The 24,302-nt window shown below is 41.7% G+C and overlaps 1 protein-coding gene across 1 annotated transcript in view; it reads left to right on the top strand.

The window, feature by feature from the left end:
- LOC121709021 (deoxynucleoside triphosphate triphosphohydrolase SAMHD1-like) overlaps window positions 1–24,302 on the top strand; it is a 69,399-nt gene that overhangs the window by 31,705 nt on the left and 13,392 nt on the right. Inside the window, exons 8-12 of the mRNA XM_042092029.1 lie at window positions 4,598–4,744; window positions 4,822–4,898; window positions 12,150–12,264; window positions 12,388–12,479; window positions 12,597–12,727. Of these exons, the coding sequence (XP_041947963.1) occupies window positions 4,598–4,744; window positions 4,822–4,898; window positions 12,150–12,264; window positions 12,388–12,479; window positions 12,597–12,727 (562 nt within the window). The remainder of the gene's footprint in view (window positions 1–4,597; window positions 4,745–4,821; window positions 4,899–12,149; window positions 12,265–12,387; window positions 12,480–12,596; window positions 12,728–24,302) is intronic.

The following is a 24,302-nucleotide window of genomic DNA, read 5'->3' on the forward strand; positions in this document are numbered from 1 at the left end:
TATAAGTATATTATTCTTTTCCGTGAGGGAAATTTGGTCTCTGCTTTTATCCCAATCCGTGAATTAGTGAAAAACACTCAGCACACAGTGAGGTGAAGCACACACTAATCTCGAAGCAGTGAGCTGCCTGCTACAGCAGCGCTCGGGGAGCAGTGAGGGGTTAGGTGCCTTTCTCAAGGGCACTTCCTACTGGTTGGGGTTCGAACCAGCAACCCTCCGGTTACAAGTCCGAAGCTCTAACCAGTAGGCCACTGCTGCCCCGTGTAATGGTGTAGCTGTAGCTCTTGCTAAATTTTGAGTGCCCGAGCAAAAGGGTCTCTGGATTACCTTTCATAAATAAGCAGGCTACTACATTGAGTTCGTCACATCAACGATGGCAGGTAGGGTTGCAAAATTCCGGGAATTTTCAAAGTTGGAAACTTTCCACGGGAAATAATGGGAATAAACTGGGAATTTTTAATATGGCAAGTTAGTCTATAACAGGGAACTTAAATGTAGTGGACAAAACCCCATCTTGCAGCATAATATTAGTTAAAACAACCTGATTTAATGCCATTTCAGTCAAATTTCTACCTTGCACAAACGTCAATCACATGCACACAGCAGGCTCCTGGGTTGACAAATAGGCGGGGCAGAGTCTGATGATCTGATGAAAAAATTGGCATAGTTCCAGGTCACCGGCAGCTGGACACACACTAAGGGTGGTCCACGGAGATTCCACTGGAGCTCCAAGCGTACTCTAAGCTTCACGCCGCCTTACACCACTCAGCTCTCATAGTCAAGTTTAGAGCCGGACAGTAACCGAGTACATTTACTTGAGCACAGTACTTGAGTACAATTTTGAGGGATCTGTACTTTACTCGAGTATCATTTTTGGGGAGTACTCATGACTTTACTCAACTACATTTGAGAGGCAAATACTGTACTCTTTACTCCACTACATTTCTATCCATAACCGTGAGTACCAGTTACTTCTTCTAAAAAAAAGGAAAAAAGAAAAATTTCGGAAACCCTCAATTTGTTGTTTCCCTCTCAAACGTGATTGGATTGTGCAGGCGCCACTGATTGGGACAGCCTATCAGCGATCACCTTCAGCTTTCCGCCAAAGTCCACTCCATGGTCAGATTTAGATAAGAGACGAAACCATGGACGGAACAATGGATGAAGACATAGCAGGTCCATCCCGGGAATTTTCTGAACAAGTTAATGATAGTTTTCACTTCGAGTGTTTCAATTACAAAATAGTATTTTGTATTTGAAATACGTATTTTAAATACATGTATTAGAAATACTGCCCATCCCTGGCAACATGGTAAAAAGATGAAAATGACTTGATTTTACTTTCAATTCCTTTTACATTATCCAAGGTATTAACATTAACATTTTTCATAACTCCATGTAGGACGTTTCTGTACATAAATGTAAGCACTGTGGCAGTAGTAATGCAATATTTAGAACATGTAGGCTACTCTTGTACTCTTGATACTCAAGTACTTTTAAAAACAAGTACTTCAGTACTTTTACTTAAGTAGACATCTGACTGTTGTACTTTTACTTGGGCATGATCTTGTAGAACAGGTCTAAAAGGAATAAAAACTCGGGATCTAAGAGCATTCGAGAAAACCCTTTAGCCTCTCTAACTGAGATTGTATCAAAATATCCAGATGTTTCAATTATTTCGAAACACTCCAAAATAAGCTTTTAAATCTTTTCGGACATCTTGTGAAAAAAGCGGAGAAATCATAAAGATCCGAGAAGACACGCACTGAGGATGCTGCTGACGCTGCCTTTTCCATCACCCGGTTCAATTGATGTGCATAGCAATTAGGGTACACGTCTTGCACTTTCTTACGCACTCCACCAGATGCTCCTCTCATGACACTAGCCCCATCAAATGTCTGTGCAATCAGCCTTACTTTATCTGTGGCACTCTCAGGTGAACAAACTATACCAAGCTGCCCCAAAAGCACGGTTGAGATCGAATATGCATTCGTCTGCCCATCAATGGATCTAAAACAGAAAAATCGTTCTTGCACAGTGTTCACAGATGTAGGCCTAGCTAAACACTACAACTAATTGGCAGTGGGTGGACACGTCTGTAGTCTCCTCTGCTTGCACAGATTAGATTAGTTCTGATCAAATCAGTTATGATATGATCCTGCATTACATCAAACATGCAATCCAGTAACTCATTTTGAATGGTCTTGGAAGTACATTTGAACACGATTTCGCACTTACACTAGCCCTCATCGAGTTGTGCTGCAATATTAGCTTTCCCCAGCATGGCTAATTTGCACAAATCAGATGCTAGCCTCATGTTTTTTGCCTTATCTGAAAAATATTTCATGTCACACACACCTACACTAGCCTACTCCAAACATCCCCTTGTCCCCCCAGAAGATCGGAAAAGCAGGCATGGAAAACAGAACATTTTATTGCGTTCAGGACAACCAGAGCTTCTTATCAGGCATAGGCCTACCACGAACGTGAAAATGTCCGATTAAATGACCGACTCTTGTCCTTTGTTTGTTGGTATACGATGTTAATGTCGGGCTGATCCTAGGTCTTTCATAGCTAATTTAACTACAAACTCAAGTCTTTCGAATGAGTTCTTTAAGAGAAAATCCACACTATTACACACACGCTGTTCACTCGCCATTTTTCAACTGTCTGTCTGACCTCACAAACTTCGTGCGGACTAATACAGTAGGCATACTACAGTACAGTAGGCATATTACAGTAAGTTCTGACATCGCATAGGGTGGGCAGTGGCATGATCTGCCCACCCGACCTTCTACTAACCACTCTAGCTGCAGTTCCATTATCGGTCGACAGATTTACATAGACAAACAGCAGGCGCTGTTCAATTTCTTCAGGGCAGTGACGTCACTGCCCTACCAGAAATGAAATGTAACGTTACAGTAGGCCTACAACAACTACAGATATGATCAACGAGATCTTTGCGATCTTTTCGAAATTTCTTTGCAAATTATACAAAAATGTAACACGATTGAGTACTTTGCCACTGATTACAATAATAAACAAACAACATTTTATTTAAAAAAAATATTTTGTGGATCTACTTTTCTAGTGGATGAATCTTTAGGGCTCTGCCCCTCCTGCCCAAGTGAACGAGTTGCGTCTCACTAGACATACAGTAAAGGAAACCTATGGTGCGTTAATGTGCATGGGGGGAAAAAGTTCCAGTGAAAATGTCATCTCGTTGGAATGACTTGTGTGAAACTGGGGGAAGTTTGCGTACAGAGTTGCCCAGTTATGGGTTTGTCGTCACTTTTGTCCTCATTCAAATGGGTGTACGTCATTTTGTATAAGCTCTAACGGGATCATTAATTAACCATATGCTCATATTGGCTGTCTGATTAAGCTTGACAACTTTATAAATAATCATAATCTAAAGGGTTAGGGGTCAATATTTTTTATATATTTATTTTATTTGTTTTACCATTTTCTGGGATTCTGACTGGACAAAGTGATAGTCAGTCAATGTTCCAACCAATTGGATTTTGTTGTTGAGTGGCGAGTGGCGTGGTGTAGCCTATCTTGGGCAGTTCAGTGGTTTCAGTGTTGCTAGCTTAGCACACTAGTAAACCATAGGCAGAGAATGGGATTCCCGCTAGCAAGCTATCTAGCTTTGTATGCTAAGCTAAGCGAAAATACGAACCAACAAATCATATTGCTTATTACGAAACAAAATGTTAATGTTTGTTTATGAAACAGTTTGTATGGATTACCCAAAATTATCAGTTAATTCCCGTAAATTCCCATTAATTCCCATAATTTACTTTAATTCCATGAGTTTCCAATTTGGAATATTTCCAAAATTCCCCATCTTAACTTCCCATGGAAAGTTTCCAGAAATTTACCAGAAATGTTCCGCCCCTTTGCAACCCTAATAACAAGTAGGCAATATTACCCTCCCTCCCCAGTTAACTCAGTTAACTTTCAGACGTGAACCAGAGCAATTGGGAGACTCCCGCAGAAAGGACCGCTGTCAAACTATCTGGAGAAATATTCTTTGGTTACCTCTATTTACAGACTTACGGCTCCCATTGACTTTCATTCAACACATCAAAATAACACTTCAATTATTTGCTCAAACTAATGCCGCTGACTTATGTCAGCAACCACTTCATTTTGATAATAAACTACATTTTGGTACAAGATATTAACAGAATGTATAATATTTATAATAAGACTACAGTAATAGCAGCTGTAACTGCTATCATAATTATTGTGATTGGTTGGCTGTAATTGACTAATGTTAGAAAGATCAATTAGATGTTTCTCCACATTGAAGGTTTTTTTGTGATTGATAGTTAGTTATTAACAATTTGATTGAAATTGTAGGCTCTTAAAATCATATGATATAATATGTTTGTATGTTACTTTTAAACCTAGACTTGGTTTGGTTGGGCAAGACCTACTCATGCCTAGAGCCCCTTTTCAGATGCACTTTTCTTTTCCTCCCTCCATGTTAGGTGGGCAGAACTGAAATCAGAAGCTGATTTGTTCTTTTCTCTCTCTCTCTCTCTCTCTCTCTGTGTGTGTGTGTGTGTGTGTGTGTCTCTGTGTTTAGCATGAAGTTGCTTCTGTTAAGATGTTAGAACACCTGGTGGTGAAGAACCATCTGGAGGGAGTGTTTTGGCTGAGTGACCTAGGTGATTTCCAGGATGCTCTTGACTTCATTGGAAGACTGATAATGGGAGGGCCTATAAAAGAAGGCGTAAGTTCTTACAACAGCATTAACAAGCTCATGGCTCGGAATTTGTCTTTTCTAACTTTTACAAACCTGTTATGTAGGAGAAGGACTTCCTGTTTCAGATTGTGGCAAACAAAGAGAATGGAGTTGACGTGGACAAATGGGACTACTTTGCACGGTAGGTCACAAACACTCAGTGTTTAGGCCTTACAAAGGATATCAGCAAAAACTGAGCAGACGTTTACTGATTATTTCCTATGAGTTATTGTGATATCTTGTGGGTTTATAATAATGCACTTTAGACGGTGGTTTCAATAACAGAACAACGTTTACTGCAAGAATACATCAGCCATACACAAGTCTCCCGCTCCAGAGCTCACTTCCTAGCTTACTCGTTACTCTGAGTCATGTGACTAAGGGAACCAATCATGTTTACTGCTACTTCACAGCATAAGACCCAGTCTATTACATTCCTCCCCTTTTAGTTTAAGACCTGTGTTACTAAAAATCAACCATAAACTTACTAAGTCTTATTCACACAGGCACAGTCACTGTAAACATTTTTTTTTTTTTTTTTAAACAACTCAATTCAACTCATTACAATTCCAGTCTCTTGGGAGCACTTCTGAGTCTCTCTGGATTTCCCCTTGGCTGCACCCCTGGAGGTACAGCAGTGGTGCTGTTACTGCTGGGCAGGGGAGACGTAGCATTGCCGGACAATGCTTGGCCCAGACAGACGCCCTTCTCCGAGGTGTCGGAGTAAGGCAGTTTCTCTCCACTGGCTAATACTGGGTCAGGCGCTGGCGGAACCACTGGTGTAAGGTCTTGGTCCTCAAGTGTGCATGGCTCCAGTTCCTCGAGTTCTCCTCTTCTCCACAGCATGTGGTCGACATGAACGGAACGTTGTCTGTTTCCTTCCCAGACACGGTATGTCACATGACCTAAGCACTTTATGAGTCCATCTCTCTTCTCCTCCCCTGAAATTTTTCACTCGGACTTGGTTGTTTTCCTGAAACTGTCTCAATTTCAGTCTCCCTTTGTCCTGATACAGTTTCTGTTTTGCCTGCTGGTGCTCTACAGTGTGTGATATGTCTGGTCTCAACAGACTGAAACGGGTGTGAATCTCTCTCTTTAAAAACAGCTCAGCTGGAGAGCGACCTGTGACTGAGTGCGGCGTAGCCCTATACATGAGCAGAAAGTTTGACAGCCTGTGCTGCAGCGAGATGCTGGGCTGTCCACTTGCGTCTAGGACCTGCTTCACAAGAGCACGCTTCAATATTTGCACCGACCTCTCAGCCGCACCATTCGATGCTGGATGATATGGTGGGACCAGAATCTGTTTTATTCCATTTTTTTTACGAAACTGCTTGAATTCTGCAGAGACGAACTGGGTTCCATTATCCGACACGACCTCTTCCGGAAGGCCGTATGCCGCAAATGGGTTGCGCAACACCTCTGTGGTTCGGCTAGACGTTGTGGAGGTCATGTGGAAAACCTCCAGCCACTTAAAGTGACTATCCACCATCACTAGGTAGTACTGTCTATCCTTCTCCGTGAAGTCAAGATGAATCCTCTGCCAGGCCACCGCCAGGTATGTGCCACCGCAGGTCCCTTCTGCACAGCTTGACACACAGCACAGTTCTGGACCATGTCCTCAATCTCGCCATCCAAACCTGGCCACCATAAATAGCTGCGGGCTAGGGCCTTCATTTTGCAGATACCAGGGTGTTCATGGTGCAGGTCTTTGAGAATCTGCTGTCGGTGCCTGAGGAACAATGACTCTGAGACCCCACAAAACACACCCTTGCTCAGCTGACAGTTCATGCTTCCTGAGGTTTCAGGCTTTCCTCATACATGTAATTAGGCCAGCCATTCATGGTATAACTCCAAACCTTGCTCAACAACGGATCTCTGCTGGTGCCTACTTTTATGTCATGAGCTGAAATGGGCAAATCTTCCACATGTGAGAAGTAGAAAATGTTGGATTCCTGTGCTGTGTTGTCCAACTCGGTCACAGGAAGTCTGGACATAGCATCAGCATTAAAGTGGTCTGACGATATCTTGTATTCTAGCTCATAACTGTAAGCCGTGAGAATCAATGCACAGCACTGCATATGCAAAGCTGCCAATGTACACACAGCTGACTTTGGCCCTAAAATAGCCAGCAAGGGCTTGTGATCTGTGATTTGCGTCCATAGATACTTGTGAAACTTCCTCACTCCATAAATGATTGATAACGCCTCTTTTTCTATTTGCGCATACTTTCTCTCTGCCTCAGTAAGAGTGCGTGAGGCGAACGCAATGGGTCTCTCGTCCCTATTGTCCATCACATGTGAAATGACTGCCCCTACCCCGTACGGAGATGCGTCACATGCCAATCTCAACAGCTTCTCTGTGTCATAATGTATCAGGACCGTGCTGCTCAGTAACATCTCTTTACCTTTCTTGAAGGCTTCCTCACATGCAGGTGTCCAGCTCCACTTTTCCTCCCGTTTTAGCAGAGCGTGCAATGGCTGTAGCACACTAGACAAGTTTTTCAGAAAGCGTCCATAATAGTTCAACAGTCCCAAATAAGAATGAAATTCAGAGACATTTGTGGGCTTTGGGGCCTTTACAATTGCCTCCATTTTTTGCTGAGTGGGGTGCAGGCCTTCCTGGTCTATCCGATGCCCCAAATACTCTACACTGGACTGTAAAAATCTGCACTTGGCCAACTTTGCTCTCAAGCCATAATGTGCAAGACAGTTTAACACTGCCTCCAGCCTTTTCAAGTGCAGGGCCTTTGTGTTGGCTGTGATCAAAATGTCATTGAGAAAACATGTCACACCTTCTTGCCCCAGCAGAATCTGGTCCATCACTGATTGAAAAATTGACGGTGCGCTGGCAACCCCATAGCTGAGGCGATGCTAGCGGTACAGTCCTCTGTGGGTATTAATGGTTAGAGTCTTTTTCCAATCTCAATTGCTGATAAGCATGAGAAAGATCTAACTTTGAGAACCATTTCCCTCCAGCTAGGGTCACAAATAAGTCCTCAGTGTTGGGCAGGGGGTAAGTCTCTACTTCCAGTTGGCTATTTATTGTGACCTTATAATCCCCACAGATGCGGATGGATTTATCGGCCTTCGGTACAACTACGATCGGGGCCTCCCATTTGCTTCGATCCACTTTGGACACTATTCCATCTTTTTCTAACCTATCCAGTTCTTTTTCCGCAGCCTCTTTCAATGAATATGGCACAGGGCGGGCTTTGCGGAAGACTGGCTGTGCATCCGGTTGCATTCTAATTGTTGCTCTGAAATCCTCTATGGCACTGACATTCTCCGAAAACACCACTGAGTGGCGCTGCAGCACTGCTTGTAATTCCGGGTCGCCGTGATTAGGTCCTTTTTCGACTGTAAAGATACTTTTCCAGTCCAGCTTCAGCTTCTCAATCCAATTTCGGCCAAACAGAGCAGGCCTATTGCCTTTCACTATGATGAGAGGCAATGTAGATTTCTGCCGCCCCAGTATCCAACTGCATGATAATGTCCTCATCACTCACTTTCATGCCTCCATCACCACTGGATGCCATGTAAACTGTAAAAACCCCTAACGGGTCATCCTCACTGTCTACATTGTGATCTTCAGCTTCCACGTACTGGGCCTTGGCGGTCTGTCTCCTATTCCGACACACTCTGGAAATATGCCCGGTCTTGAAGCACGCATGACATTTCTAATTTTTGAATCGGCATTCCTGGGGTGAGTGTCCCCCTCTCCCACAACGGTAGCATCTCTGTTCGCTGTCCATTTTCTGACTTTCAGACTAAAGTCTAAACTGGCGTTGTCCTTTGTTTCCAAAATATGATTGGGAGGCTTGATTAACAGCTGCATTCTGTGCTTTTCCCAAGATTTCATGAGAATTCTTCGACGCCATCTCCATTGCCAATGCTATCTCACATGCTCGGGCAAACGTCAACTCTTATTCCGCCAGTAATTTTCTTTGAATTGATTCAGCGGCCAGTCCACTCACAAGACGATCTCTCAAAGCTTCATCTAAGTGAGTTCCATATTCACAATACTTCGACAATTGTCTTATTGCCACTAAGTAATCAGTCACTGACTCTCCTTCCTTTTGATCACGTTTTTGAAAACGAAATCTCTCTGCGATGACCAACGGCTTCGGCTGATAATGCTGATAATTTCAATGCCTCAGTCAACTCTTTATAAGTAATTTCTGCAGGCTTCTTTGGCACTACCAAGTTCTTCAGCAGTCCATAAGTTTCTGGTCCAATGCAGGCTAAAACACACTGACCTGTTTTTCTGTATTTATGTCGTTTGCCAATAGCCATAGTTCAAATCTTTCCAGGTAGGACCAGACCGGTAATCCTCGTCTCCACTGTGATATCTTGTGGGTTTATAATAATGCACTTTAGACGGTGGTTTCAATAACAGAACAACGTTTACTGAAAGCTGCAGGAATACATCAGCCATACACAAGTCTCCCGCTCCAGAGCTCACTTCCTAGCTTACTCGTTACTCTGAGTCATGTGACTAAGGGAACCAATCACGTTTACTGCTACTTCACAGCATAAGACCCACAGTTATGATGATATTTTATATTAGTTACCTTGAAAAACATATATAGTAGGGCTGTCAAAATTAACGCGTTAATCTCTGATTAATTTTGAAATGCAAATCGCGTTACAAAATATTAACGCAATTAACTAATTTTGTTTACCTACTTCCTTTGTGGGGGGCTGACGTCACATAACGGATGCAGCCTACAGCAGTGCAGAGATGGAGAGAACGGTGAGGGGCTGGTAAGCGGAAAGTTTCAATTTAAAAAGTTGCCGGATGGAACTATTATTAAAAACAGAGTGGTATGTACAATTTGCAAACCGGAATTTAATTACCATAGAAGCTCGACATCGTTGAAATATCATGTCAATGCGAAACCCTCTCCAAAATCCTGGCAGTACCCGCCAGTCCACAATTCCAGAATTACGTGGGCGAATAACTAAACTCGTGAGTGAAAAGCTCACCAATGCCTTGGCTTGTTGGGTAGCCAGAAATTGCCGACCCATGAACATAGTTGAAGAAGACGGTTTGGCTAATATCATTCAAATTGCATCAGGAGACATCTCCTATAGTTTGCCTTCGCGTGCAACAGTCACGTCACGTATACAAACAATGTACGAGGCCGAGAAGGTACATAAATTGAACATGCTCAAACAAGCTCTGAACGTTGCCCTTACTGGCGATCATTGGACTTCTGTGAGCAATGATTATTACTTGGGTATCACCGCACATTTCATTGACAATGCATGGGAACTGCGGTCGTTTGCAATAACCGTGAGAAGAACTGAAGAGCGACATTATGCAGAGGCTTGTGCTAATGATTTCCTTGATGTCACTAAGGAGTGGAGTTACTGTGGGGAAAATAAGCACTCTTGGCACTGACAGTGCCCGTAATATGATTGCAGCCGCTAGACTACTTCCATTTGACCATCTACCCTGCGTGGCACACAGTCTACAGAGAACAATCACCGTTGCCCTCCAAGAGAGTGGATTTGAAAATGTTCTAGCTGTACAGAAGATTGTCGGCCATTTCAAACACAGCCCTGCGAACGACCGTTAATTAAGAGCACAACAAGCTGCACTTGGGCAACAGGAAGAACCACTCGTTCAAGAGGTCATCACGCGGTGGAATTCCACCCTTGATATGATCAAGCGTATCCAGCGAAGTAAGTCACCGCTCGCCTCTACCCTGGCTCAACACAAGACCAACTTCTCGATGTTGACGGCACAGGAGCTAGCTAAACTGCAGAAGCTGGAGGAACTGCTTGAACCTTGTAAGTAATCTCTCTCTCTCTCTCTCTCTCTCTCTCTCTCTCTCTCTCTATGTGTGGCAGTGTCCCTCAATCTGCCAGTGTTTTGTTTTTTTTTGTGTGTGTGTCTGTGTATGACGGCGTGATGATTTAAGGCCCTTAAAACATCTTGTACTTTACATTGCAGATATGTATCTGAACTACTGGGTGGAGAGCAGTATATTTCCTGTTCAGTGGTGTTGCCAGCCTTGTGCCACTTAACCAGAGTAATGGTGCCATCAGATGATGACCCGGTCTACAGTATGTGAAATTCAAGAATACCTTTACAGCAGACCTTGCGAGACGCAGAGAGCACCAATCTCCCTTGGTTGAAGATCGCAACAGTGTGTGACCCCAGGTTTAAGGACTTGAAATGCCTCCCCAAAGACGAGCGAAATGAGGTTTGGGCCTCAGTCCGCAATCTAATGCTGGAGGAGAAACCTGCAAAAGCATCTCTGTCTGAGAAAACAGAGACAACGCCGGCCAACAAAGTCATCCTTCTTGCTAGCCTCCTCTGACATGGATACCGACGACGAAGAAGAGGAGTCTGTAGACACATGTCTTGACCGCTATAAACTTGAGCCAAAACTTGAGATTAGGCAATGTCCATTAAAATGGTGGGCAAGCAGAGAGGCAGCACATGACAGGCTTGCAGCCATCGCACGTAAATTCCTTTCAACACCAGCTACTACAGTGCCCTGCGAGCGCCTGTTTTCACTGTCAGGGCACATTGTTAAAAAAAAAAAGAGGGCAGCTTTGTCTCCTGCTAAACTTGTATGTCTCAGCAATTGGCTGAATGTGAAGAAAGATTAAGTCAAATTTAGAATTTCTAAGTTGATTCCTGGCACATAACACTTTATGGTTTTGGCTTTATTCTTTTTGAAACTGCATTTGCATCCTACTTTTTGCATGCTACAATGTGAAAGACTCTTAAGTTAATATCTAGCCAGCAGCTACTTTATGGTTACCTTTTTGCATCTGTTTGTACTTTGTAAATGTTCAATGTTTAAGATGCCAGTAAATACTGGAATACACCTTTTTGGTTACTGAATTCAAAGAACAAATAAGAGCCTATTGTTTCAATGAGGAAAGGAGCTGAATACTCTCTTGTTATTTTGTGTCAGTGGCACAACAGAGATTTTTCTGGTGCTAATAAAGTTCTTGGTGCATAAACAAATTGCTCTTTACAAATAGCTATTTTCTCTCTGAAACTATGTAGTTCTGTGTATTTTATGATGTAGTTGTGTCCAAATACACACCCTTTGTGGTTACTCATTGATTTGGTGATTTATTTTGTATTTAATATGCCCTTTAAGAAGCTTTAGTCTTTAGGGGGAAAATATTTTTTAATCACGATTAATCTAGATTAATTCATTTCAAAATATGAGATTAATTAGTTAATTTTTTTTAATCGTTTGACAGCCCTAATATATAGAAAATAATACTAAGAGCAATCTGAGTGACCTGAACATTGACACTACTCTGACATACACTACATTCAAGGGAGACAGAGTGATTAATAATACATTACACACACATACACAAACACACACACTAACCACTTATTCCATCTGTGTGTACAGGGACAGTTATTACCTTGGCATTGGCACAAGCTTTGACCACCGCCGTTTACTGAAGTTTGTTCGTGTATGTACTGCCATTGAGGATGGAAAAAAACATATCTGCTACAGAGAGAAGGTATGGAGTGTTTTATAGTCTGTTCATAGCATGTTGAGGTGTAATTCGAGAGCATTAAGTAAGTCCAGTCTTGGCTCTGGATATCTGGGTATTTAATTAATGAGAGAAAACATTTTGTTCCAGGAGGCTGGTAACCTGTACAACATGTTTTACACAAGACACCTCCTGCACTGTAGAGCATACCAACATCCTGTCAAAAATATAATTGATCACATGTAAGCCTTCTTAGCATCAGTTTAATAACTGTTATACTACAGAATTACTTAAGAATGGCTCATTTTGACGTGGTACTTTCATGATGGAAATTAAACTGAGTTTTTCATTTGTATCAGGATAGCAGAAGCCTTTGTAGCAGCAAATGACCACTTCGACATCAAGGGAAGCCAGGAAAGCTCGGGAAGTCAAAACCCCCAAAAAATCTCCACAGCCATGAATGACATGGAGGCCTATGCCAAACTCACAGGTCAGGCGGTGTTTACAGAAGCACCATCATCATATTGCTACAAATATAATAAGAAATTGACTTGTAGTGGTAGTGTTTTGACATGATTAACAATGTTATTGCAAAAATATCACCATGCATTCACAGTGATTCAGTTAGAGTGAGCCCAAAACATCGGAAAGTATGTCTTTGTAACATTTCTGTATTTACATTTTGTCAAAAAGAAAAAAAATCAATAGCAAACTGGCTTTGAAATAACCAAACTACTGGAATCAGTCATTAGCTTTAAAAGGTGCTCTAAGCGATGTTGCGCGATTTCTAAGCTAAAACATTTTTTGCCACATACTGCAAACATCACCTCACTATCTGCTAGCTGGGTTTTAGCAGGAGCTGCATGAGTCTACCTGCAGACCACAGAAATTTAAACAAACGCTGCGTTTGGAGCTAGTGCTGATTGGTTCTCATCGAAACCAATTATCTGCATCACTCTGAGTTTTCCTGACTGAACTCGTTATTTGTCTACACCCCTTCCTGTAACGTGACGGTGCGTTCATGCACATGGTAAAAACATTTTTCCCAGTGAAAATGTCATCGTTCACGCTACGTGTGGGAATGATTGGTGGGGAACTGGGGGAAGAGTTGCCCAGTTGGGGGTTTGTCATCACTTTTGTCAAGTTGTAGTTAATTTGTAGTCCATGTGGACTTGCATGTCAAACTATTTTAATGTGAAGTAGGAACTTGAAAGCTGTATATCCTTTCACAAGAAATGTCTTACACCATACTTTTAACCAAATACAGTTTATTTAAGATTAATGAGCATATGTTTTAACCTTTGTTGTGGCGTCCATGTTCTCCACACATTCCGATGACAAAAGCACACGAGGGCTGGCAGTGGGAAAAACAACGTTATCACGGCGGCGGTCCCTATTATGATGTGAAAAAAACACATGTAACCAACTGCATTTTGGAAACTTATTACTTTATAAAATTACCAACTGCATTTTGGAAACTTATTACTTATAAAATTACTTTTATGTAAGATCAATACTTTCCAAGATACAGCCAGTTTTACAGGGGGAGGGGGGGTGTCGATTTTGTTCGGCCTCTTTTTTTGTCAAAGTTCATAAGCCCGTAGTGCAAGAACTAAACCATGTAGGAGGCTCAAATTTTGCATGCTGGTACATAAATAGGAATAGTATGTAGCAAAATCACCATGTTTGGTCTGGATGATCCTGCATGGTCATAGCTGTCCTCAAAGTTGATCAAAATGTTGTCTGGGCTCTGTGTAGGCCTTCAGAAGACATATTTGTACTCAACATAGGCTCTTGATTTATTTTCCTGTCTGAGATAAGAAGAAACACTCTCAGAAAAAGCAATGAACAGAAAATAAATTCCTTCAGGGTCATTTTCAGAGCACCCAAACACCTTGTGGGAATATACAAAGATTTTTTAAATATGTTTTTCTTTATTCTCTATGATCCCTTCTTTTTAAAAATACCAATTTGACTTGTCATATGCAAATCTTTATTTTTTACTTTCCACCCTGGACATGGGCAAAATGCACCATTATGATCAACTAGTGCAGTGCCCGTTCAAACATGCTATTCCTGTAGCCCAATTACATGCCTGCAGGTAGGCCTGCTTTAAGAATAGGATGATAGGGAAAAACATAATTCCAGATAAGCATTCAATAATGAATAGGCCTACAGATAATAAAATAAATGTGAAGTGAGCAGAATTTAAGCATGGCTTCATGTGACATTTTTTACAAATCAAAATGACATAATCCTAACAGCTGTTTTGAGTGAAGGCTATATGCTTAGCCTATTGAATAACTTGATAGAGAAAACAAACCATTTTGTGGATCAAAGGATCATATGAAATTTGCAACGATGTGACTCAAACAGTCTCTGGTGGCCTATAAGTGACATCACACTCTGTCTGCCACTCGTTGCTTGTCGCTGGTTAGGCTATGCTTTGCATGTGTGGCATTCTGAGACGTTCTTTCATTCGGGACCGTTATCGCTCGTTTCAATTTAGGGCCTTGCAGTTGGAATTGTTGTTTGCTTATTCAAAGTCTAAAGACAGTTCAAAGTAGCCTGGGCTATTCATTTAAGTGACATCACACTCTGTCTGCCACTCGTTGCTTGTCGCTGGTTATGCTTTGCATGTGCGGCATTCTGAGACGTTCTTTAATTCGGGACCATTATCGCTCGTTTCAATTTAGGACCTTGCAGTTGGAATTGTCGTTTGCTTATTCAAAGTCTAAAGACAGTCCAAAGTAGCCTGGGCTATTCAAAGTGTCCATTTATTGCACATCCTTTTTTACATCATTTTGAAGAGCCACAGCATACCTGTTTGTGTTAGCGTGTTGTTGCAAAATCCGCAAAGTCATTTTATGCAAGCAAACCGCATACAGGGGGTCTTTATTGTTGAGGTCAGACATGTTAACACATGTTGCACTCGCTTAACTTTTTCCCGTGTAACATACACTGATCCAGTTCAACGCCTTGCTTCTATCCTCACTGGTAGCTTACAGCACAGTGCTGTGTGGGAGGGGGAGGGGCTAGTGGCGAAAGCCAATGTGTGCTTCTTTTACCAATATATTTAACGATATCTTTTGCATTTCTTATTCAAACAACGTCAAATTTGGCACTGCACTTACTCATGCCCGTAGCAAGACACCTGCCAAGTTTGATCAGTCTGACAAACGGTCAGCGAGATATGCGTGCCACAGACACACAGAAGCTTCTTGCTTTATAGATAGATAGATATGTTTTGTATAGCGCTACCACAGGTTACTCTATACAACCACAGGTGGCACTGTGGTATCTCTATATAAAACATATTGATATTGATTGAAGTGCATTTCTATGCAGATGACAATCTTGTATGGCTATGCACCATCTGTAGAGCAAGCAATGTCATATCTTTAATGTGCATTTGATTGTGTGCAGAAATCCTTGAAAGATCTTAAACTGGTTCTGAATTAACCAAAAACAAAATATTTGATCTTTACTAGATCGAGAAAGTGTGACCTTGATGCCTATAACATTTGTTCCCTAAATGGGACACAAATTGAGCAAGTTTATCAATACAAATATCTGGGCATTTGGCTAGATAACAAACTACAATTTAGAACACGTGCTTGATCTCACAAAAAAGGTTAAAATTAAAGGGACACCAGGCAAGCCTGGTGCTTTTTCTCTACGAAACTCCCCCTCGCTCGGTCTGAATCTCTTTTCCTTTTCTTTGCATCTTCTGTCAAGGGGTTTCGCTGCTCTGCCATTATACACACGTTTGCAACAATCGCTAGCGTTTCGTTAGCCTGCCTCTGTGCTGTGGATGCAGGATGTAAACTGATCCTGCTTCGGTCGGCGGGTATGATACACTGAACTTGCAAGCGGGATATTCTTCCTACAGGCAGTAAGGGCGGGCGAGAGAGAGTCTTCATTCGCCCTGTAATGAGTCATTTAACCATATACCGACTTACGAAGATGAGTAATTAACACAAAAACGTTGCCTGGTGTCCCTTTAAATTAGGTGCACTTTACAGGATTAGGTCTTGCTTCTCTTTAGAAAGCAGAATGACCATTATTCAAGCAACTATAATGTCAGTCCTAGACTATGGAGACATTGTATATATGCATGCAGCCCCTTCCACTCTGAAATCACTTGATGCAGTTTACCACAGTTCACTACGTTTTATAACTGGAAATGGGTTTAGAACTCATCACTGTAAATTATACCAAAATGTAGGATGGTCTTGGTCTATGATAGGAGGGAAAGGCACTGCCTCCTTAAGGCATTACTGGGAAAGTTACCTTTTTACCTAACTTCTCTTCTGAACGTGAAATCAATCTGCCACAACACACACTCACAGGGTTTTATATCTCCTCAAACTCCTCAAATTAAATCTGAATTTGGTAAATTAGCTTTTACAGTTTTTACATCTTATAAATGGAACAAATTGCAAGAATTATTAAAACTAGACGTACCACAGAGCAGTACAAAATATGACAGCCGCCCAGTCCAGCACATTTTTTCCACAAAAATAAGTCACGTACAGTATGTCAAATTGTGTTCATTTCCTGCTTTGTTCCTTTTTTGTGTTTGTAATTGAGTGTGTGCAGAGTGTGTGGTTGTTTTTGTGTATATGTGTGCTTCTGTGTGTTTATTGAGTGAGTGTGTCTGCATGTCAGTTACTGTAGTTTTTTATGTGTGTGTGTGTTTGTGTGTTTGTGTATGTAGGTGTGTTTGTATGTGTGAGTGCATGTGTGTGAAGGTGTGTATGTGTGTTTATGTGTTTGTGTGCGTGTTGTTTGTGTGCATGCATGTGTGTGCGCATGTGTAGCTTGCTATTCAACCACTTTACCAATAACATAGCCCAGCTGTTACAATAATGCACACAGAACTGGTTCCTTCCTTCAAAATACTGTTGGGGACTAGTGAATCACCATAATTTAACAATGTTAAGGAACATCAAATGTAAAGTATTTAGCCAGCAAATCAGGGAACCACCTACTCTTTGCGATAAGTGCCATGGGATCTTTAACAACCATGGTGAGTCAGGACCACAATTTAACATTCATGCAAAGGAAAACATCTCCTGTCACTGCAATAGGGCATTGGGATTGATATTTGTTTGGTGGCTTTTGGCCACAGGGAAGAGTGCCACCTACTGGCCAGCCACCAACACCACTTCCAGCAGGAACCTACACCAGAGTTTCCCACAGCACTTTGCAATAAAGGCGGCCGCCTTGGAAAAACAGGCCTGCCGCCTTAACTACGTCATCAAAAAAAAAAAAAAAGTAGTCCACCGTGTTACTCTGTCCTGTTTTCTCACTTTCATTCAAAACCGTGACCAACGCCAGTCTCCCTTCTCCGCAGAACGCATTAAAAAAATAATAAGAAACGTGCCATGAATCGAAAAATAATCAGTTTTTATAATCTTTACATATGTCATGATATGCCTCCGAATCAGAGCTGAACGGACCTGAGCGGTGCAAATATCCCGCTCCTCGCTCTCAAGCATCAGTCAAATCACGAACAGCCACAGCTCCGTTTAATTGTCAGGTGTGATGAAATGCGTTCATATTCTACTTTTTATGTCAGAAACGTTGCAGGCCTATGGAAAGGTTTTGTGGTAGGATTGTCCAATGGTCAAGTTGTTGCTTCAATTTGTGTTTTAATTTATGCGACGCACCGACGATGCTGGGTTCATCAGTTTTGCCCAAGTTTAAAACGTTTAGCCGACTGTGTAATTTGTCATTTTCGTTCTATAAGTTCCACTTTTCATGTCATGCATGAAACATGCCTATGATAAGGCAGTTGTCCAATATGGTCAATCCAATTGTGTTTCATGCGACATTCGTGCATTGTTTTGCACCAGTTGAAAATGTTTCTGCGTAATTTGTCAGCTGTGATCAAATGCGTTCAATAAATACCTCTTTTATGTCATAAATATAACATGCCTATGATTAATGCTTGTATGGTGTATCTAATCTAGGCCTCTCTTATGTTCAATCAAATTCGCTTTGCCCACCCGTTTTTTCTGTGCCCACCCATTTGAACATTTCTGGCTACGCTACTGTTAGGAAGGAAACTGATAAGTCATACAAGTGTAGTATTCCTACACAACAACTAGATACTAACAATGCAGAGCAAGAATAACTATGTGGTGACACAGTTTCAGTGAGTAAAAATTCATTTTGAAATCTAAGAGGACACATTTCGCGGAAACATGAGAGTGTGCTACGGAGAGCAAAGAAAACCGTGAGCAATTTGAATATGCTTCATATCAAGTAGAAGGCTAAAGTAAAACTTGGATGCTAAGCCTGTATTTTTTAGGCAATTAATCCCACTGTTCCCTTTAGTTTTAGGCTTATGTATTAACGTTGCCAAGCCTGTTTGTTGTTGCACTATAGGTGTTTCACTATCTTTTAAAATAAATGTTCTGAGTGAAATATATTGCCGTTGTTCTTTGGGATTTAAGTTTTCTGTTTAAGGTGACAATTCGGCTTGTAGATTATTTCTCCCTCTTTTAAATTGGAGCGAACATGGAGTGATTTCACTGCAGTGGGATGATTTTTAAGCATAGGGAGCGGAATTGAGCGGCTGAGTAAACGGCCACCTGAGCGAAGCGCAGTGTTGACTTTTTAAGATGGTGAGTGAAAACGATCAAGAATATTTGAATCAAGAATATTTGCGTCCAAACGGATCCATCTCAACACGACTCAACACATTACTTCATATCCCAGGCCTATAGGTGGCACAATTCTGTTACAGAATTGACCAAAGCTTGCGCGCTGTAGGCTATACAGACAGACAGAATAGGCTACGACGAAAATGGCTAGTGCAAGAAAACCAGAATTGTTTGTTTGGACCGATAGTGAACTGTCAACTGTAGTCAACTGTAAAACTATTAAACTTAATTTTTACGGTTTGTGAAGGGTGCAGTCCCATCCTTTATTTGGCTAACGCAGGCACAAATAATCTCCTTTACTTTCTTTGGTTGTAGGGTAGTCCGCGATTCACATTAGTTTTGGCTATCACCGCAAGTGCATAGGCTACTAAACGCTAAGCCTACCCAAGTTCTAGGCTATTCCGTCGCCACATTTATAATATTGCTATAATACCTTCGTTAGTAACAGTCGATACTTTTGCCTGCATCAAATTGTGTGTTCGCATTTAGTGCGCATCTACCATAGGCTTAACATGAGTTCTAAGCGTCTTTGTATGCTCATATCTGACTTCACTAGACTATGAATGCATTTATTTGTGTTGTAAGACATGTAAAATGAATGAATGACACCGGCACTACGCACAAATTAATTTAAACTTACACCGCACTTCCCTAATAACTTCTGACTAGTTCTCTCGCGTCACTGACAGTAGCTAGAATGCTAGAATCAAGAAAACACAGGGAAAACACTGTTAAGTCCACTAAGTCATGATAAGCTATCGGCGCTGCGCAGCACCAGTTGTGATATTTATCCTACTGAGTGTAATCGTAGGTAATGTCATGTATGAAAACTTGTTAGGCAAGTGTCAAGTCCAGAGCAGCTGAGGTCATCAATATGCAAGTATGCGTAAGTATACATCATCAATATGCAAGTATGCGGTTTCGCCGTCCAAAGAAACTCGCAAGGGCTACGGTTTCAGATTTTTCCACCCTGGGACCAGGTTTCAAAAAAGTGCGGTTTCGGGCAGTGCGTTTACAGGATTCGTTTGGACCATGGGCTTTGTTGCCCATATCAGGCTCGGGCCGTGCAGCGATAAAATGTGACAAATCTGTCCATTTTAAGTTAGCTATCGGAACGTCACATATTGCCGTCACGTATGTCCAACCTCTTACGTGTATCTGTCACTTAATATTCATTTCTATACAAACCAAGGCAGCGGATTCCTAAAGAAACGCAAGCACCCACACCATAAGTTTATCTAAATTAGCTATGTACCAAAAAATACTCCAGTACTCCAAGCTGCAAGTTACCGTTCACTGGTAACTTGCAGCTAGCTCGGCTGGCGGCACTGTTGCTAAATTACGTTATGAAGTTTGGCACAATACATTCTCACTCAGGATAGGGATCAATAATACTTTCCACTATCCCAAAGATTTAGTATACATCTCTTCTATGATTTATTTCGATTTTATAATGTTGACAATTACATAATCATTGAAAAAAATATATAGATAGTTCTAACATGAAATAAACGTGTTTCCTTCTTTTTTTAATCAACCTTCCGCGCCTCTCCTCAAATTATTTGGCGTCCCCCAGGGGAGGCGCGCCTCACAGTTTGGGAACCTCTGGTTTGGACGATCGGCCAAGACGATGCAAAACCTGTGCGTTTAACCCAAAAAGCGTCTCCGTGTGGACGGGGCCTCAGACTCTTGGAGTGAGTGGTATCGGAGCGGAACAGAGCGGCCGCTCCAGCCTCTAAATTCAAAAGCGCTCTGCGCTCAAATTCCATCCATATTATAAACTATAAAATAATCTAAACTTCATTCAGGAGATCAGGACAGACTTGCGGAACAGGCTGCAGGGCAACAGTCTGGCCTGCATAAAGATGGGCATTAATGGGCCAACAGTAAAACAGTGCAATTACCAAAGGGCCCTTGAAATGGTCTTTTTAAAGCCAAGGAGGATGGTTTGTGGTGACTGATCACATTTGCCCATTTTGTTGTTTTGCACTTTCTTTGTGCAATTTTTTACACTTAAAATTGCACAAATTACACAAATATTTTGAAATACTTGTATACTATATACTTGTATACCCAATGAAAAACATTGGTCATCCTAGGCCCTACGGTTCTCAAGATATTCACAGAAAACTCTGTTGGTGTACAGTCACTAAATGTACACATAAATTAATTCATTGTATGGCCCCCCATGAACGAAAGTCCACGAAACTTGGCATACATTTAGAGGGTGTCAAAATTATCCTACACTTTCAATTTCATGCATTGTTTTGACCATGTCAGCCAGAGATATTGTGATAACACATAATTTTTTTTTGCTTTTTTATTTTTAACTAGGTGGTGCTATACATGAAATGAGTGGTTATGGGATGGGTTGACATGGCCCCTTAAGAGCAACATACAAAAAAAGGTGGTCCTCATAGGCCCTACGGTTCTTGAGATATTCACAGAAAACTGTGTCCGCCCTAACCTCCTTTCGTGGGGTCCAGTCCAGCGGGGGGGGGGGGGGGTTACAGATCAAAACGAAAAACAATGGTTCCATGCTAGCCTTGTGGGGCTACATGCCCACCAAGTTTCATGCACCCCGGTCTTTCAGTGTCCCGGGAATCCTTGATGGAAAATTGTGCATGCGAAAAAAAATAAAAAATCTGACTAAACCTTTATGACCGCCGCTTCGCTTCAGATACCCTGACTTTACTGAATTACTGAAGCTAAGCAGGCTTAGTTAGTACTTGGATAAGAAGCCTCCTTGGAAGAGTAGGTTCCTGCTGGAAGTGGTGTTGGTGGCTGGCCAGTAGGTGGCACTCTTCCCTGTGGCCAAAAGCCACCAAACAAATATCAATCCCAATGTCCTATTGCAGTGACAGGGACACTGTACTGCAGGAGATGTTTTCCTTTGCATGAATGTTAAATTGAGGTCCTGACTCACCATGGTTGTTAAATATCCCATGGCACTTATCTCAAAGAGTAGGTGGTTCCCTGATGTACACATACATAAAGACACACATGCACACACACACACACACACACACACACACACACACACACACACACATAACATGCACACACACGACACGCACAAACACGCACACAAACACATAAACACACACACACACACACACACAAACACACCTACATACACAAACACACGCACGCGTACACACACACACACACACACTACACATGCACACACACATAACATGCACACACACGACACGCACAAACACGCACACAAACACACACACACACACATACAAACACACCTACATACACAAACACACGCACGCGTACACACACATACTGTACACACACACACACACACACACTCAATTACAAACACACAAAAAAGGAACAAAGTAGAAAATGAACACAATTTGACAAGCATGACATTTTTGTGGAAAAAATGTGCTGGATTGGGCGGCGATCATACTTTGTACCGCTTTGCGGTACCTCTAGCTTTTATTTATGTAAGGGATAACGGCCACCGAGGTGTCCTGTTATACGGAATTAATGGACGAGGGCGAGGGGCAGAGAACTCCGCCCGAGTCCATTAATTCCGTATAACTGGACACACCTCGAAGGCCGTTATCCCGCTTATCACCCGGTTGCCACTGTAAAGCCATGCCTTTATAGCACGCAAAGGAAACACGCAGTTACGTTTAAAAAGTTGTTGTGAAGCCTGCCTCCAGGCTCAACCGTCGTCCTACTATGGTTGTTATAGTTACCATTCATAAGCATTGATATGGAACGGCGATTAAACTTTTTTTACCAGATCTACTTCATAGGTGTCCTGTTATTCAGAATTAAAAGCCACCCCGCCAGCCAATCAGAAAAGAGTATTTCTTCTCTCCAGGTGATAAACATACATATTCCCCTTCTTTTCTTTCTATTTATTATTATATATTTTTATTATTATTATTTGTCTTTTGTATCTTTTTATTGTTCTAGTTTTGTTATTTTGATTATTGTTGTTTGTATGTTTTGTAACTCAGGGCATTGCTGTAAAAGAGCTTGATGCTCAGTCAATTTCTCCCTGAATAAAAAACGGTTCTTGATGATGATGATGATTTGAATGGGAAAATAGCTGCCCAAAATAACTGCCAGAAGCTGTTACCAAGATGCCTGCCAAGATAAGCTACTTGAGAAATTCGCTTGAATGAAACACTTAACGTCTATGTTGATTATGCACATTGTGTTACAATGTATGTGTTGTACCCGGACGGTTTTAGAGGGAACACCGGGATGAGAGTTCGGAACACAGTTACTGATAAATGAGTTGAATGCAGTCAAGTGTTGGCGTCTTTATTATTGATAAAACCCAGCATAACATGGTGGCAGCGGTATGAAACGAACGTTGACTTATGTCGGATGAAGACGGTGACTTGGAGGAGGAAGAAGTAGGCCTACAGTCTGAACACGTAGACACGCAACGACCAGTAAAAAATATGGATGCGTTTGGACTGAAACCATCCGCCAGTTTGGATTGGAATTCTACATGCCTGGCGAAAGCTTGGAAGACGTGGAAGGATGAGTTCTGCCTGTACGTCGCACTAGCACTAGCAGATTCAAATGAAAAAACGAAGGTAAAAGTCTTCAAATATTTGATAGGAGAAACTGGAAGAGAACTTAGCGGAAAGCTATGGGCTATACTCCCGTCAGGCAAAGACAAGACATTGGACAGAGTGTTAGATCTCTTTGACAAACACTGCAACCCAAAGCCAAACGAAACGGTGGAAAGGTACAAATTCTTCTCTAGAGACCAAGAGGAAAAAGAAACCATTGACAAATATGTCACTGATTTAAGAGTGCTTGCAGACACATGTAATTTCAGAACTGTTAAAGACTCATTGATCAGAGATTGGATTCCACACACAATTCTAAATTCGCAGATTTGTGACTGGAGAAATGCATGCGAATATGCAGAGCAGCAGCACTCTTTAAAGAGAATGCAAAGACAATCGTAGGTCAACATATTGAAGAGGTTCACACAGTCAGGAAAGCAACAAGGGATCAGGGACCAAGACCAAAAGAAATAAAAAAAACTGCAGATTCTGTGGCAAGCAGCACGAATGGAAAAGAGAGTTGTCCGGCATATGGGAAAACCTGCAGCAAATGCAACAAATACAACCACTTTGCTTCGAAGTGCAAAGCCACAAGCACACAGGCCAAGCAAATACATAGTGTGACAGAGACTGATGAGTTTCAGGAAATACTTAGCCTCTATTTAGATGGACATGAGCACACACAAGGAAAACAACTATTTGCAACTGGGAGAGAGGCCAGTCAGATTCCAACTTGACTGTGGAGTGAGCTGCAACATCATTCCCATACACCTGTTGAATCCAGACACCCAACAACTCCTGGTCATGTACAACAACAGCACTTTAAAACCCT

Source organism: Alosa sapidissima, chromosome 5, assembly GCF_018492685.1.
Source record: "Alosa sapidissima isolate fAloSap1 chromosome 5, fAloSap1.pri, whole genome shotgun sequence".
Lineage (NCBI taxonomy): Eukaryota > Metazoa > Chordata > Actinopteri > Clupeiformes > Clupeidae > Alosa > Alosa sapidissima.